At 46.4% G+C, this 15021-nt stretch overlaps 1 protein-coding gene across 4 annotated transcripts in view; it reads left to right on the top strand.

Moving 5' to 3' along the window:
* The first annotated feature begins 11487 nt into the window (after positions 1-11487).
* SHMT1 (serine hydroxymethyltransferase 1) overlaps positions 11488-15021 on the top strand; it is a 34922-nt gene continuing 31388 nt past the window's right edge. The window contains exons 1-2 of one of the 4 annotated variants that reach the window (XM_021928814.2): positions 11488-11661; positions 14043-14181. Coding sequence is in view for 1 of the 4 variants with exons in the window: in XM_009189825.4 (XP_009188089.1) it covers positions 11906-11907 (2 nt within the window). In the remaining 3 variants the exon portion in view is untranslated. The other 3 variants (XM_003912432.5, XM_009189827.3, XM_009189825.4) reach the window with 3 other exon arrangements.

Raw genomic sequence — 15021 nt, 5'->3', positions numbered from 1 at the left:
ATACAGGCCCTGGGAAGACAGAGAGACTTCCTGCATGGAGCTTACTGTCTGGGGGAGCCGACCACCTGACCATCCCATGGGGAAACAGACCATCACAGCAGGACAATAGCCTGCAGGAGGGGTGCACAGAACCCTGGCAGCTCATCCTGGGGAAGGTGCTCTAGTCTGGGAAAAGGCTTCTCAGAGAAAGGGGTCTGTTTTACTTTTACTTTTTCATCATAGGAAGAGCGCACAGTTTAAGTGTTCAGCTTGATGAACTTTTACCCATGGGTGCACTCAGGCTCAGCCCCCAGAGCAAACTGGACAAGACCAAGTTCATGCCCAGCCCCTAGAGGGCTCTTTTCTCCCCTCCCATCCAGTATTTCCCCCCAGAAGTAACCACTCTTCTCAGCCCCCTTGCTGTAGATTAATTCTGCTTCTTTTTGCCTTCTATAGACGCATGCAGAAGGTGCTCTTTTGAGTCTGGCTTCTTCACTCAACAATGACATCTGTGAGATCCTCTTACATTGTTGCATGTGGTCGGAGGTCATTTTTTGTCATTGCTATATAGTATTTCATTGCATGAATACACTGTTATTTGTTGACGTGTTCTGTTTATGGATATTTAGGTTGTGCTAGACAGTGATAGTTTTGACTGAGTAGAAGTTACCTTGCTATGCAGACATAGAGAGGATAGGGAGGAACATTTGAGAAGGCAGGAACAACATTCACAAAGGCCTTTGGCAGGAGAGAGCCTGCCTGGAGCCCTGAAGGCTGGTGTGGCTTCCTGGTACCCCGCTTCTAGGTCACTGTGTTCTGAGCACCTGCTGCCCTGGCCTGGTGTGTGGCTCTCCACACCCATTCCCACCTCCTCCTCCTGTGCCTCCCTGACCTGCAGGGGCTGGGAAGCTGAAGGGGAGTGATGTAGCCACAGAAGAAACATGTGGAACCACTGGCAGCTGGGGGCGGTGAGAAATGGAATCCCCCTAGGCCCTTTGTAGGAAGTAGGCCCTGTCAACACCTTGATTACAGATTTCTCACCTCTAGAACTGCGAGAAAAATAATTTCTATTGTTTTAAGCCACCAAGTTTTTGGTCATTTGTCACAGATCCACAGGAAACTCATATGTGTCTCACATATTAGTAAGCAGCATGGTATTCTGGATCTACTGAAACGGCCTTGCAGTGAGTTCAGACAAGAATTACTAAAGGCAATTGGTGAAATCCTTTTGCCATCAAGGATTTGGCATCAGTGTTTCCAAGAATTATGTGTGCAAGTTGACATGCTAGTACTTTAGCTAATCTGGGTGTCAAAACAGAATGCCATAGACTAGAGTAGCATAGAAAATTGATTTCTCACAGTTCTGGAGATGGTAAAATCAGGAGTCAGATGTTCAGCAGATTCTGTGTCTGCAGAGGGGCTGGCTTCCTGGTTCATAGACAACCATCTTTTTCCTGTGTCCTTACATGACAGAAGGGATGGGGAGCTCTCTGCAGTCCCTTTGATAGGGGCACCAGTTCTATTCATGAGATCCCTGCCTTCATGAACTTATTCACCTGCCAAGGCCCCGCCTCCAAATACCATCACTTAGAATTAGACTTCAACACACGAATTTGAGGAGGACAGTAACATTTGCTTTATAGCATCATGACACTCCAAGCCATATGCACTCACAGGAAATCTATAATCTTCTATTTAGTATTTGCTGGTCATCTCTGAATTTAGGGACTTTTTTTTCTTTAAGAAAAATGGCCTTTTACTTGATCCATGGTTTATTCACAGAAAAGCACTGTGAGTTCACACACTTGCTAAAAAGATACAGAAATGAGAGTGACTTTTTATCTCTCTCTCGCTTTTTTTTTTTTTTTTTTTTTTGAGATAGTCTTGCTCTGTCACCTAGGCTGGAGTGCAGTGCCACGATCTTGGCTCACTGCAAGCTCCGCCTCCCGGGTTCACGCCATTCTCCTGCCTCAGAATCCCGAGTAGCTGGGACTAAAGGCTCCTGCCACCACGCCCGGCTAATTTTTTGTATTTTTAGTGGAGACAGGGTTTCACCATGTTAGTCAGGATGGTCTTGATCTCCTGACCTCGTGATCTGCCGGCCTCAGTCTCCCAAAGTGCTGGGATTACAGACATGAGCCACCGCTCCCGGCCTCTCTCTCTTTTTTTTTGAGACAGAATTTTGCTATTGTTGCCCAGGCTGGAGTGCAGTGGCGCGATCTCAGCTCACTGCAACCTCCGCCTCTCGGGTTCAAGTGATTCTCCTGCCTCAGCCTCCTGAGTAGCTGGTGTTACAGGCGCCCACCACCACGTCGGGCAAATTTTTTACATTTTTAGTAGATACGGGGTTTCACCATGTTGGTCAGACTGGTCTCAAACTCCTGACCTCCTGATCTGCCCACGTTGGCCTCCCAAGGTGCTGGGATTACAGGCATGAGCCACTGTGCCCAGCCAGATTCACGTTCTTAAGCGGCACACTATTTGCTATGACAGCAAGACCAAAAGGCTTAAGTACCAAAAATGTACATTAACTACAAACAGTTTCATATAAACAAAACAATGTGACCATCTATATGTGACAGTAACTCATATGCCCAAAATATTTTTAACTGAGATTGAAATCAGTTTCTACGTAACAAATGTTATCACTGTATTCTGAGATGATACGTTATTTGTTTTTTTTTGTTTTTTTTTGTTTTTTTTTGTTTTTTGAGACAGAGTCTCGCTCTGCTGCCCAGGCTGGAGTGCAGTGGCGTGATCTTGGCTCACTGCAAGCTCCGCCTCCCGGGTTCATGCCATTCTCCTGCCTCAGCCTCCCGAGTAGCTGGGACTACAGGCGCCCGCCACCTCGCCCGGCTAGTTTTTTTGTATTTTTTAGTAGAGACAGGGTTTCACCGTGTCAGCCAGGATGGTCTCGATCTCCTGACCTCGTGATCCGCCCGTCTCGGCCTCCCAAAGTGCTGGGATTACAGGCTTGAGCCACCGCGCCCGGCCCTGAGATGATACGTTATTTGTATATAAATACTATAAATAACAATGTATTTAAATTATTCAACAAATAATTCTTTGGAATCTACAAAATGCTGGTTTCTGTTATAGACCCTGAATGTAGAATTGATAGAAAATATAGTATCTGTTCTTAGAGAGTAGTAGATTTAAAAAATGCAAAACATATTGGGTAGAGGTTGTACTGCTAAAAACAGGCAGAGACTGAGTTGCTAATACAAAAATCAGAAAACCCAGTGTGATTATTTTTAATAGTTGTTGATATTTTAATACAAGTCTCATGTTTTTTTCTTGTGGAAATGTATTACAATATGGAATTTCTGGGTGTTTGGTATCTGAATGTTTGTAACAGGTATAACCAGTTTTCCGAAGACATTTTATCAGTTTGCTTGTCCACATCAGTGACTCATAAGATATTACGTGTAACCATGTCCTCTCCAACAACGTCTAGTATCAGTCTTTGTAAAGTTTGTCAAGTAACTGGGTGTAGGTGTTGCAGGTGATTATTGTATTATTAAAGAATAGTAGAATACCTAGCTTTAAAAAAGCAGGGCGGCCGGGCGCGGTGGCTCAAGCCTGTAATCCCAGCACTTTGGGAGGCCGAGGTGGGTGGATCACGAGGTCAGGAGATCGAGACTATCCTGGCTAACATGGTGAAACCCCGTCTCTACTAAAAATACAAAAAACTAGCCGGGCGTGGTGGCGGGCGCCTGTAGTTACTTGGGAGGCTGAGGCGGGAGAATGGCGTGAACCCGGGAGGCGGAGCTTGCAGTGAGCCGAGATCAGGCCACTGCACTCCAGCCTGGGAGACACAGCGAGACTCCGTCTCAAAAAAAAAAAAAAAGCAGGGCATGCAGAGGCACATGTTTAGCGTGTGTCCTGATCCCAGATTTAAAACTAATCCAATTTGTGCTTCCGCTGTTCAATAAAAAATTTCCTTGGCTGGGCGTGGTGGCTCAAGCCTGTAATCCCAGCACTTTGGGAGGCTGAGGCGGGTGGATCACGAGGTCAGCAAATCGAGACCATCCTGGCTAACACGGTGAAACCCCATCTCTACAAAAATACAAAGAATTAGCCAGGCGCAGTGGCAGGTGCCTGTGGTCCCAGCTACTCGGGAGACTGAGGCAGGAGAATGGCGTGAACCCGGGAGGCGGAGCTTGCAGTGAGCCGAGATCGTGCCACTGCACTCCAGCCTGGGCGACAGAGGGAGACTCCATCTCAAAAAAAAAAAAAAAAAATTTCCTTAAGAATCCAGAGGTCAGGCCAGGCACGGTGGCTCACGCTGTAATCTCAGCACTTTGGGAGGCTGAGGTGGGTGGATCATGATGTCAGGAGTTTGAGACCAGCCTGGCCAACATGGTGAAACCCCATCTCTACTAGAAATACAAAAAATTAGCTGGACGTGGTGTTGCGCGCCTGTATTCCCAGCTGCTTGGGAGACTGAGGCAGAAGGATTGCTTGAACCCGGGAAGCAGAGGTTGCAGTGAGCTGAGATCAAGCCACTGCACTCCAGCCTGTGCGATAGAGTGAGACTCCATCTCAAAAAAAAAAAAAGAGAGAGAATCCAGAGGTCAGACATTCCTTTGAGCAAGGACTCCAATATGGTTTCTCACCTACTCACTCCAACAAAATTGTTCTTCTCAAAACATAAACCATATTCTTATTATTAAATTATGAATTGCAGCATAATTCCTCAGCCTTTGTCTTAATTTATGTATCAGCAGCATTTGACACAGGTGATTTCTCCCTCCCTTTTGCAAAACTTTCTCTGACAGAATTCCAAGAACCTTAACCCGCTTTCCCCGACCATTTTTATAGTACCCCTTGTCCTTTTTGCTGTTTAATTCTCACCTTTACTACTTTTTAAATGTTAGAGGAAGAACTTCGACTCAGAACCTGGACTTATCTTTCTTTGTTTGTTTCTTTCTTACTAATTTTTGTGTCATTAATTTCCTGATATTTCATATTACACGTCAACACTGGACTACACCCCAACTTGCGCCCTGACTTCTTCACTTGGGTGTCAGTCAGAATCTCAAAATGAAGGTCCACATGGAGCCACCGATACTCCCCAAACTTGCTCTTCCCCTTTCTGTTTAATGACAACTCCCATTTTATAGTTTCTCAGCTCAATATTCTTGGTGTCTCCTTTTAGTTCTCCCTGTATCTGTCTGGTTCTCATTCTCTCTCTCTCTCTCTCTCTCTCTCTCTCTCTCTCTATCTCTCCATCTCACACACACACACACACACACACACACACACATTTTCAGATCTGTTGTGTATGGAAAACCTGCCAACTTTACCTTTAAAGTGCAGTAATTCCAAATAGTGTTTTCAAATTCACCTTCCCACCCTCACCACTTGGTAACTACAGTACCTCCCTCACACGGTCAGGGTTCTACTGCAGAGATTTCTTGGGGAAATAATGAGAACTATTATACATTCTTATTTCAGGGACCCTCAAAATTATAGGCCAGCCATATTCTATACGAATTTAAGCTTTCATCATTGCCCTTTTCTTCAATCCAGTCTCTACACAGCAACCATAGTATGCAATTTTTAGAATTCCAAGCCGTATCATAACACTCTTGTGTTTTTGTTTGTTTGTTTTGTTTCTTGAGACAGAGTTTCATTCTTGTGAACCAGGCTGAAGTGCAATGGCGTGATCTTGGCTCACCATAACCTCCGCCTCCCAGGTTCAAGCGATTCTCCTGCCACAGCCTCCCGAGTAGCTGGATTACAGGCATGCGCCACCACGCCTGGCTAATTTTTTGTATTTTTAGTAGAGACGGGGTTTCTCCATGTTGGTCAGGCTGGTCTCAAACTCCAGACCTCAGGTGATCCGCCCACCTTGGCCTCCCAAAGTTCTAGGATTACAGGTGTGAGCCACACGTGCCCAGCCAACACTCCTGTTTCAAAGGACCTGCTTCATTACTTCTTTTCTCCCTCATTAGAATTTAAGCTTAACAAACCTGGGTAGCTTCCATACTTTTCCACTGATCTATCTCCATGAGCTGGAGATCACTTAGTGTAAAGTAAATAATCAGTAAATATTTTCAAATAACAGAATCATTTATTAATAGTTTTCTTTCTTTGAGTATACATCTGGACTTTTAAGAATCAAGAAAATAGATTGGTCAAGAGAATTCCGTGTGTTTTTATTTTCTTATCCAATGATTAGATTAGCTGTGTTAGTATAGATTTCAGTGTGGGAAGCTGTAAGCATTTCCTAAATTTTAAAATGAAAGGCATGGGATTTCAATATCCATTCCTTTTACTTAAGGAACAACAAAAAAAGACAAGCCTATCTTTTAAAATATATTTTATGTATATAAACAATCTAAATTTATTTTTCTCTCTGTATCCCTGACTATTTTTTTCAAGTTACTCATCTCCTCATTTTAAAAAATCTACTTCAACGATAACTTTTTTTTTTTTTTTTTTTTTTTTTTTTGAGACAGAGGCTTGCTCTGTCGCCCAGGCTGGAGTGCAGTGGTGCGATCTTGGCTCACTGCAAGCTCCACCTCCCGGGTTCACGCCATTCTCCTGCCTCAGCCTCCTGAGTAGCTGGGCCTGGCTATTTTTTGTATTTTTAGTAGAGATGGGGGTTTCACTGTGTTAGCCAGGATGATCTCAATCTCCTGACCTCTTGATCTGCCCACCTCTGCCTCCCAAAGTGCTGGGATTACTGGCATGAGCCACCGTGCCAATGATAACATTTTAAAATATATATGCAACTTCATTAAGAATATCTTTGTGTTCCACTGAATAGCTTGTCAAATAATACATTAGGAGTACAATTTCCTCATAATTGTTAGATTTGTTTGATTAAATTTATAGATTTCCTACTCTCAGCTCATAAATTCATTCAAGTATAATACATCCTACTTGATCGTTGTGGGATTTTCATACCATTAGCCAGGCATGGTGGCACGCATCTGTAATCCCAGCTACTCAGGATACTGAGGCAGGAAAATTGCTTGAACCCAGGAGGCAGAGGTTGCATTGAGCCGAGATCATGCCACTGCACTCCAGCCTGGATGACAGAGAGAGACTGTCACACGCACACAAAATACAAAAATACAAAAACTAGCTGGGCATGGTGGTGCACGCCTATAATTCCTAGCTACTCTGGAGGCTGGGTAATTGCTTGCACCCAGAAGTTGCAGGTTGTAGTGATCCGAAATCAGACCACTACACTCTGGCTTGGGCGACAGAGTGACACTTCAACAACAACAACAACAACAACAAAAGTCTCACTAGATTTCCTAGGTTGGTCTTGAATTCCTGGGCTCCAGTGATCCTACCACCTCAGCCTCCCAAAGTGCTGGGATTATAGGCATAAGCCACCATGCCCAGCCCAGAAAAATGTCTTTTGCCTTGTTTCTAACTGAATTATTATTATTTGTGGGTTTCTTTTTAGTTTGAATGCATTTTATTTTTAGACAACTTACATGACATGTTTTTCTTAAAAACAATGCCTCCACTCGAAATAAATCACAGTCAAAATAAATGAAGAGCTCAAGATGACATCAGTCCCATTTGTCTTAAGTCCTGGTGTTGTGTGGATGACAAGCAGAAGCCAGTTATGATGACAGGTGATAGATCCAAAGTAATTGCCAAATTTGTTAACATTTTTCCATTTCTTTTTTTTTTTTTTTTGAGACGGAGTCTCGCTCTGTTGCCCAGGCTGGAGTGCAGTGGTGCGATCTCGGCTCACTGCAAGCTCCACCTCCTGGGTTCACGCCATTCTCCTGTCTCAGCCTCCCAAGTAGCTGGGACTACAGGCGCCCACCACCATGCCTGGCTAATGTTTTGTATTTTTAGTAGAGACGGGGTTTCACCATCTTAGCCAGGATGGTCTCAATCCCCTGACCTCGTGATCCATCTGCCTCGGCCTCCTAAAGTGCTGGGATTACAGGTGTGAGCCACCGCCCCCAGCCTAAAGCTACATTTCCTGTATACCTGAATTTGATTTTTGAGATTTGCACTTACTGAATTCCCACCTCTATTATTAACATTATTACTTTTTTTTAGTTTTTATTTTTTGTTTGTGACGGAGTCTTGCTCTGTCACCCAGGCTGGAGTGCAGTGGCGCCATCTCGGCTCATTGCAAGCTCCGCCTCCCGGGTTCACGCCATTCTCCTGCCTCAGCCTCCCCAGTACCTGGGACTACAGGCGCCTGCCACCACCACGCTCGGCTAATTTTTTTGTATTTTTAGTAGAGATGGCGTTTCACTGTGTTAGCCAGGATGGTCTCAATCTCCTGACCTCATAATCCGCCCACCTCGGCTTCCCAAAGTGCTGAACACCCTTATTATTATTACTATTATTGTTTCGAGATGCAGTCTTGCTCTGTTGCCCAGGCTGGAGTGCAGTGGCGTGATCTCAGCTCACTGCAACCTCTGCCTCCTGGGTTTAAGTGATTCTCCTGCCTCATCCCCCTGAGTAGCTGGGATCACAGGTGCCCGCCGCCATGCCCAGCTATTTTTTTTTTTTTTGTAAGTTTAATAGAGGCGGGGTTTCACCATGTTGGCCAGGCTGGTCTTGAACTCCTGACCTCAAGTGATTCGCCTGCCTTGGCCTCCCAAAGTGCTGGGATTACAGGCATGAGTCACCGCGTTCGGCCACATCTCTAATATTCAGACTTTCTTTCTTCTGCATCTACTATGTGTCATGCCAAGCTCCAGGCTTCCTTTGTCATGTGGCATTATGGACACCAATCTAGCTTTCAGAAACAGCCTTTGATATGAATCTGGGCTCCATCACACTCTGTGATTGTGAGTTATCTGAGTCTCAATTTTCTCATCTGCAAAAGAAGATAATGATAGATCTTCTTTGGAAAATATAACTTTTTTTTTTTTTTTTGAGATGAGTTTTGCTCTTGTTGCCCAGGCTGGAGTGCAATGGCTTGATCTCACTGCAACCTCTGCTTCCTGGGTGCAAGCGGTTCTCCTGCCTTGGCCTCTCAAGTGGCTGGGATTACAGGCGCCTGCCACTGGCTAATTTTTGTATTTTTAGTAGAGACGGGGTTTCATCATATTGGTCAGGCTGGTCTCTAACTCCTGACCTCAAGTAATCTGCCTGCTTGGGCCTCCCAAAGTGCTGGGATTATAGGCATGAGCCACAGCGCCTGGCCAGAAAAATATACTTTTTTTTTTTTTTTTTTTTTGAGATGGAGTGTCACTCTGTCGCCAGGCTGGAGTGCAGTGGCTCCATCTCAGCTCACTGCAACTTCCACCTCCCGGATTCAAGCAATTCTCATGCCTCAGCCTCCTGAGTAGCTGGGACTGCAGGCGCCCACCACCATGCCTGGGTAATTTTTTTTAGATGGAGTTTTCTCTTGTTGCCCAGGCTGGAGTGCAATGGTGCGATCTCAGCTCACTGCAACCTCTGCCTCCCGGGTTCAACTGATTACCCTGCCTCAGCCTCCCAAGTAGCTGGGATTTACAGGCGCACGCCACATTGCCTGGCTAATTTTGTATTTTTAGCAGAGATGGGGTTTCTCCGTGTTGGTCTGCCTGGTTTCAAACTCCCGACCTCAGGTGATCCTCCTGCCTCGGCCTCCCAAAGTGCTGGGATTACAGGCGTGAGCCACCATGCCTGGTCGAAAAATATAATTTAAAACAAAATATTCTCCCAATCCAGAAGTGTTCTTCACAAAACTAGTGAAAAAGAAAACACTTTAGTATTGTATAAAGCATTAAGCCAGAAAATGAAACGCATCACAGGCAATCTGCTAAGAAATTGCAAAGACAGAAAGAAATCTCACCCCCTTATATAGCCAAGCAGATAGAACTCAATACATATTTTCCAAGATAAACCATAATTAGTCCTCAAATAAGAGGACTTGACAGCACACTTTGTCACATATAGTTCATCCTATTTGGCTTTATCTAGAGGAAAAGAAAACTCATATCTTTATGACAGGAAGTGGTTTTGCGATTTGGGGCAGGAAGACCATCAAAATTAGGCTTCTACCCTCCCACAGAAACTGGGAGATATCAGTGCTATCTACCTTACTGTTTACATTTCAGTTCCTTGAGGAAGACATTCCTAGGTCAAAAAGTTGACAAAAGGCCTATCTAGTGTCGAAAAGATTTACGCAGATTTCAAATAGAGAAGAAAACAGTTACAATTACAAGTTTTCAAAAGTAAATGCTCAAAGAAAAAGGAGAGGAGGAAAATCTCTTATTTTCAACTGGGAGACTAAAACCTAGTATCTTTAATTAGTATTTGTATTTTTTTGAGACGCTGTCTCAAAAAAAAAATTTTTTTTGTATTTTTTTGTTTTTGGTTTTTGAGCTGATGCGGGTCTCACTCTGTTGCCCAGGCTAGAGTACAGAGGCAAGATCATTGCTTACTGTAACCTCTGCCTCCCAGGCTCAAGCGATCCTCCCACTTCAGCCTCCCAAGTAGCTGGGACTACAGGCGACTGCCACCACACCCAGCTAATTTTTTGTATTTTTTAGTAGAGACGGGGTTTCACCGTGTTAGCCAGGATGGTCTCGATCTCCTGACCTCGTGATCCGCCCGTCTCGGCCTCCCAAAGTGCTGGGATTACAGGCTTGAGCCACCGTGCCCGGCACACCCAGCTAATTTTAAAATTACTTGTAGAGACAAGGTTTCGCCATGTTGCCCAGGCTGGTCTCGAACTCCTAGGCTCAAGCCATCTGCCTCGGCCTCGCAAAGTGCTGGAATTACAGGGGTGAGCCACTGCGCCCGGTTTTTATCATTCTTATAATCATTATTATTATTTGACAAATAAATAAATAAATATATGACGCAGCCTCAGGTGGTCCTGACATGTGGCCCCGGTTTTTATCATTCTTAACAATAGGTAATGTTCATTGAGTCCTTATTGTGTGTCACTGTTTTATTTATCTTATTTTATTTTTTTTGAGACGTTGTCTCGCTCAGTCCCCCAGGCTGGAGTGCAGTGGCGCGATCTCGACTCACTGCAACCTTCACCTCCCCGGAGGCAACACAGTTAGACGCCCATGTCTACTACAACCTGGGCGACAGAGTGAGACCCTGTCTCAAAAAAATAAAATAAAATAAATAAATAACAGTAATAATAATAAAGTGCCTGCTCTTGGATTATACACCTACAGAGTAATAATGTTGCAGTTTAGACCCACATTTGTCCTAATTTAAATGACCACCCTGTTAACTAAAAGTAGTACCATGAACAAAATTCACTCATAATCCCACGGCCCAAGCGACAGGCTTAAGTGAGGAAGGCCCTGTGCAGTCTTCCCGGAAATCTCGGTCCACACACCAGACCTGCAGCCTAAGCGGGTCAGTCCTACAGGTCCCTGCCCCAGGTGCGCAGCTGCACCACGAGGCCTCCAGCCGGCCCGGAGCAGCCAGCCCTGCCCGCCGCTCCGTTGCAGCCAATAGCGCGGGTGCGTTTGGTGGCGGCCCCTGCTTGACTGCGCTCTCTGATTGGGCGCCTTCCGGGGCGGGGCCAAGCCGAAGCCTGGCGCGCGGGGTGCACCTAGCGGAGCGCGAGCTGTCCAGCGCCAAGTTCGGGGTTTGGGGTTGGCGCGGCCCGTCACGTGGCTGGCCCGCGGCGGTGCGCGGGGCGTTGGGTCAGCGGATCTGGGACTCTGGTGGCACCGGCGGCGGCGTAGGACCGAGACGTCGCTAGGCACGTGCGCGGGCCGTGTTCCGGTAGGTGGGCGGCTTCGGGTCTTGGGCCGCGGCGTCCCGGAGCCCGGGGGGGGTGCTTCGGCGTCCTCGCTGTCCCCCGCCGTACCCCACTCTCTGCAGCCGGAACGACGGGAGGGGAGCGCTTGTGTCGCGCCTGGGCTGGGGGTCGGGCGGTGGCCTGCCACAGCGCCCCGGTTGCAGGCACATTCGGTACGATGGGGTGGCGGCCCTTGGCCTTTGGCAGGAGTGCGAAGGCTTATAGCGGATGTGAGTAGCCGCTCTCTACTGAGCACTTTTCTCGTTGAGCATTTTCAATTTAAACACAACCCCTAGCCTCGCTCCTTCACAGCAAAGCTGCAAGTCGAGTGGTACCGTTTCCCCCATTTTACAGGTGAGGAAGGTGGTGGGGCTCGGAGAAAGGAGACAACTTAAATGGCAGAGCCTAGATAGAACCCGGGTTCTCAAAGCCTGAGCCCCTAAACGCTACGCGCAGGGTCGCTCCACTTTTGGCCCCTGCCACCAGATCCCTGTGGGGAATGAGCTCTTCCTGTTGCCCGCAATCTGCCACCCCCTGTTCTAGGAGACAAATGTCTCACTGTGAAGTTCTTGGCCCGGTGCCTCTGCTTCGAGATTCCGGGAGTTAAGTGACTCTTGGTCCAGCTGAGGTCAGCACAGATGTGGGCCTTCAATCGGGCAGTTACCCAGAGAATAGATTGGAAACATCAGTTTAGGTTCTTGCAGAAATAACACTGTAGGCCGGGTGCGGTGGCTCATGCCTGTAATCCCTGCACTTTGGGAAGCTGAGGCGGACAGATCACTTGAGGTCAGCAGTTCGAGACCAGCCTGGCCAACATGGTGAAACCCCATCTCTACTAAAAATACAAAAGACACTAGCTGGCCGTGGTGGCACACACCTGTAATCACAGCTACTGGGAAGGCTGAGGCAGGAGAATCGCTTGAACCCGCGAAGTGGAGGTTGCAGTGAGCAGAGATCACACCACTGCACTCCAGCGTGAGTGACAGAGTGAAACTCTATCTCAAAAAAAAAAAAAAAAAAATGTATTACTTGGGGAAACTTGGAACGGAAGTGGTTAATTGTGTTTTTATTTAGCGCAGTGTCCTGAGACAAGGCTTTGGAACTGAAGAGAAACCAGAGTTCAGATTCTGGCTCTTATATGGCTTTAGACAAGTTAGCTCCCTGGGCCTCAATTTCCTCCTCTGTAAAGAAGAGAACAAAAATCTGTGTGTGAGATAGAAGATGTGCAACAAGGTAGTTCCCTGAGCAGATCCTTGGCTGGATCCACTTGTAAGATTTGGAGACAGGAGGTTCCGATATACAGTGAAGCTTCCCATACTAGTCTCCTTTCCTGATTTACAGAGGGATCATTTTCCCTTGACATGTTTACCTAAAATACATATCATTACTGTATTATTGATGTTCATGTTTCCATGTTAAGCTGGAGGCTTCTAGGTGTTACAGATATTATTGAAAGTGTCCTAGTTCTAGAGTTTCCTTTTTCTTTTTTTTTGATAGATTAGCTCATCACTCAAAGGCTGAACACGTGGCGTGATCTGTCACTGCAATCTCACCTCACTGGGACTGGCCTTCTCACCCTTCCCTTCAGCACCAGTGGCTGGGACAGGCATACACCATGCAGGCTGTTGCTGTGTTGCAGGGCAGGGTCACTTTGTCACCTTGCCAGGCTGGAGTGCAGTGGCACAATCTCAGCTCACTGCAACCTCTACCTCCTGGGTTCAAGTGATTATCCTGCCTCAGCCTCCTGAGTAGCTGGGGTTACAGGTCGCGTGCCCTGCCTTCAGCTAATTTTGGCATTTGATTTGAGGCGGGGTTTTACCATGTTGGTCCCAGCTGGTCTCGAGACTCCTGACCTCAGGTGATCCACCCGCCTCGGCCTCCCAAAGTGCTGGGATTACAGGCGTGAACCACTGCGCCCGACTAATTTTTATATTTTTAGTAGACACAGGGTTTCACCATATTGGCCAGACTGGTCTCAAACTCCTGACCTCAAGTGATCCACCCACCTTGGCCTCCCAAAGTGCTGGGATTACGGGCATGAGCCACCGCGCCCGGCTGCTTTTCTTTCCTTTCAGAGAGACAGGGGTCTCACTGTGTTGCCCAGGTTGCTCGATTCCTGTGGTCCTGTGACTCCCCAGACTTCAGGTGTGCAAGCCTGATTTCTGACCCTTGGCCAGTCACACTTTCTCCTTTGGGCTTTGAACTTGGGATGCGCTGCACTTGTTTACTCTGTGTAGATTGCTCTCATCCCAGATCTCATGCTTGGCTCAGATTTCAGTTCAGGGACATTCCCTGGCCCAGTCTGAAGTAGCCCTGCACCCATTTATTGCATCTTTTTTTTTTTTTTTTTTTTTTTTGGATACAGGGTCTTCCTCTCTTGCCCAGGCTGGAGTGCTGTGGGAAAATCTCAGCTCACTGCAGCCTCAACCTCTGGGACTCAAGCGATCCTCCTGCCTCAGCCACCCAGAGTAGCTGAGAATACAGGTGCACGCCACCAGGCTCAGGTAATTTTTTGTATATTTTTTGTAGAGACAGGGTTTTGCCATGTTGCCTAGGCTGGTCTTGAACTCCTGGGCTCAAGTGGTCTTCTCACCTCAGCCTCTCAAAGTTCTGAGATTACAAGTATGAGCGACCATGCTTGGCCTTGTGTATTTCTTTTTTTTTTTTTTTTGAGATGGAGTCTTGTCCTGTCACCCAGGCTGGAGTGCAATGGCATGATCTTGGCTCACTGCAACCTCCATCTCCTGGGTTCAAGCGATTCTCCTTCCTCAGCCTTGCTAGTAGCTGGGATTACAGGTGTGTGCCACCACACCCGGCTAATTTTTCCATTTTTAGTAGAGACAGGGTTTCACCTTAGTTGGCCACACTGGTCTTGAACTCCTGACCTCAAGTAATCCACTCGCCTTGGCCTACCGTGGTACTGAGATTACAGTTGTGAGCCACCGTGCCTGGCCTGTATTTCTTAATTGTTTACAATTTGTTTCTTATAAGAGCAGGACCTCTTTCTTAGTAACCTCTGTATTCTTAGTGCCTATCTGTGTCCCTGGGACATAAGAGTTGTTCAATAAATGTTGATTGAATGAATTCATTGTAGGCTAGTAGTGGAGTAGACCTCTTAGATATCAAAAACTTATTTTGGACTTTTTTTTTTTTTTTCTTTTTGAGAGATAGGGTCTCACTGTGTCATCCAGGCTGGAGAGCCGTGGCAGAATCATAGTTTATGGCAGCCTTGACCTCCTGGGCCCAAGTAATCCTCTCACCTCAGCCTCTCAAGTAGTTGAGACTACAGGCATGCACCATCATGTCATCCAGCTAATTTTTAATTTTTTTTTTTTTTTTTTTTT

Source organism: Papio anubis, chromosome 17 (genome assembly GCF_008728515.1).
Source record: "Papio anubis isolate 15944 chromosome 17, Panubis1.0, whole genome shotgun sequence".
Classification (NCBI taxonomy): domain Eukaryota; kingdom Metazoa; phylum Chordata; class Mammalia; order Primates; family Cercopithecidae; genus Papio; species Papio anubis.
The sequence above is the reverse complement of the archived record's forward strand: the minus strand, read 5'-3'. Positions and strand labels throughout refer to the sequence as shown.